This window comes from Crocuta crocuta, unplaced genomic scaffold (genome assembly GCF_008692635.1).
Source record: "Crocuta crocuta isolate KB4526 unplaced genomic scaffold, BGI_CrCroc_1.0 scaffold1307, whole genome shotgun sequence".
In the NCBI taxonomy this organism is placed as follows: domain Eukaryota; kingdom Metazoa; phylum Chordata; class Mammalia; order Carnivora; family Hyaenidae; genus Crocuta; species Crocuta crocuta.
This window is the reverse complement of record NW_027533394.1, coordinates 444,498-446,512: the sequence shown is the minus strand read 5'-3', so window position 1 is coordinate 446,512 and position 2,015 is coordinate 444,498. Positions and strand designations below refer to the sequence as shown.

General features: G+C 38.2%; 1 protein-coding gene across 1 annotated transcript in view; it reads left to right on the top strand.

The window, feature by feature from the left end:
• The window catches only part of HUWE1 (HECT, UBA and WWE domain containing E3 ubiquitin protein ligase 1), a 75,536-nt gene that overhangs the window by 33,792 nt on the left and 39,729 nt on the right, over positions 1-2,015 (top strand). Inside the window, exon 19 of the mRNA XM_077748287.1 lies at positions 420-602. Within this exon, the coding sequence (XP_077604413.1) occupies positions 420-602 (183 nt within the window). The remainder of the gene's footprint in view (positions 1-419; positions 603-2,015) is intronic.

The window sequence follows — 2,015 nt, the reverse complement described above, 5'->3', positions numbered from 1 at the left end:
GGGGGGGGGAGATATAGAATCGGAAGACAGGCTCCAGGCTCTGAGCTAGCTGTCAGCACAGAGCCCCATGTGGGGCTCGAATCCACGTACCGCGAGATCATGACCTGAGCCAAAGTCGGACGCTTAACTTACTGAGCCACCCAGGTGCCCCAGGAGGGTAAACCGCTTAGAACAAAGGGATATTTTCATTATAGTTCTGAGGTCTTCAAGAAGTTGAGCAGGTTATTCAGTCTTATTTTTTTAAATTCTGTGTGAGGAAAATTAAGAATCCTACCACTCAGGGAATTAGCTCTCACCAGTTTAAATGTTACTTCTAGAAGGAAACACAGGGCACAGGAGGGTTATCTGAGGCGAGTTAGTTTAAGACTCCTGAGAATGGGCAGTACTCATATGATAGAGGTGTCAAACATCTCTCCCAGGCTTCAAGCAGTGATGTGTATCATCAGTACTATCATGGAGTCCTGCCCCTCAACATCCAGCTTCTACAGCAGTGCCACAGCCAAGACCCAGCACAATGGCATGAACAACATCATTCGACTCTTCCTGAAGAAGGGACTGGTTAATGACCTGGCAAGAGTGCCTCACAGCCTGGACCTGTCCAGGTAAAATTATTCCTGAACTCCAACTGCAGGCTTTTGCCATCTCTTTAATTATGCTGCTTTTATTTATTCATTTGCTTGTATTTCATGTATCCTTACCAGATCAGTAGTGAGCCACCGGTGTGATAGGAAAAGTTTGGGTATAGATAGGAACCTGAGTTCTTAGTATTGTGGCTTTTTAAGCAAGGCACTTGCCTTTCTTTAGACCTTAGCTTTTTCATTTGGTTCCAACTCAAGAGTTGGACTGTATCAGTGATTTTTTTCTTCAAGGTCCCTCCATCTTAATTAAAAGTAATCTTTTTTATAAAATTATGTGTATTAAAAAATACAGATGAGCAAAAAGTAGATGCTGTGTTTCTACTGCCAGATATCACTGTTATCTTACTATGTCTTCGATGATTTTCCTCATATACATACAAAATGTATTTTTTACTGAAATGATATTATATATGCTGTTGTGTAACCTAGGTTGGATTAGGGTTTTTTGTTTTTTCAGTTAGTAATCTCTCTGCCTTGCTTTTGTAAGTAAATTTTCATCATATGTAACACCCAAATCCATATTCATAAATTTTTGTCTGAACCAGAATCTAGTTACAGACCTTTCATTACATCTGGCTATAGCTTCTGAATCTGCTATTCTAAAACAGAATCTTAATTAATTTTTTAATCTTCATTTTATTTCTGCTAATGACACTAACTTGTTAAGGTGACCAGGCCAGCTGTCATGTTGAATATTTTGCCTTCTAGATTTGGTCCATTTGCTTCCTTGCAGTGTCATTTAACTTGTTCCTTTACTCCCTGTTTTCTGTTAACTTCAAATTAGAGCTAGATGCTTAATGGAGCGACTTAAAATTCTTGGTTAGAATATATCATAAATTATGTGTATCGCATATTCCATCATGGGGAGACATCGCTTTGAACTATCATTAATATGGTAAAATTGACTTATTCTACAGTACCGTTAAGTGTTCCCTTTCTTACTAGAAAGTAACGTATGTTACTTTTCTGGCACTATATAAATGTCTGGTTTCCTATCAGCCATATACCTAATTAATGAGCTTAACACCAGCTGATAATCCTTTCCTGTGTCAGTTTCTTTGGGTATTATCAGTTCCTGTTTTCTAATTTCTGTCATCCCTTTTACATTATTAGCTGGAATTTTTCTGTGACAGAGCCCCCCAGTTCAAGGGGGAGAGTCTGGTCACCTGAAGTACAGTTCCTACTTAAAAGGCAGTATAAAAACTTAAATTTTTTTCTTAAGTCACTGATCTTTAGAGTAAAGTCAAAATAGATTTAATCACTAACTCATGCAACTTTTATCTGGCTTTTCTATTTACATTATTTAGGTCGGTGATTGAATTATTTGGATCATTGCAGTCATTATTCTTTTTCATTACACCTTTGGCCCCTGGGGCC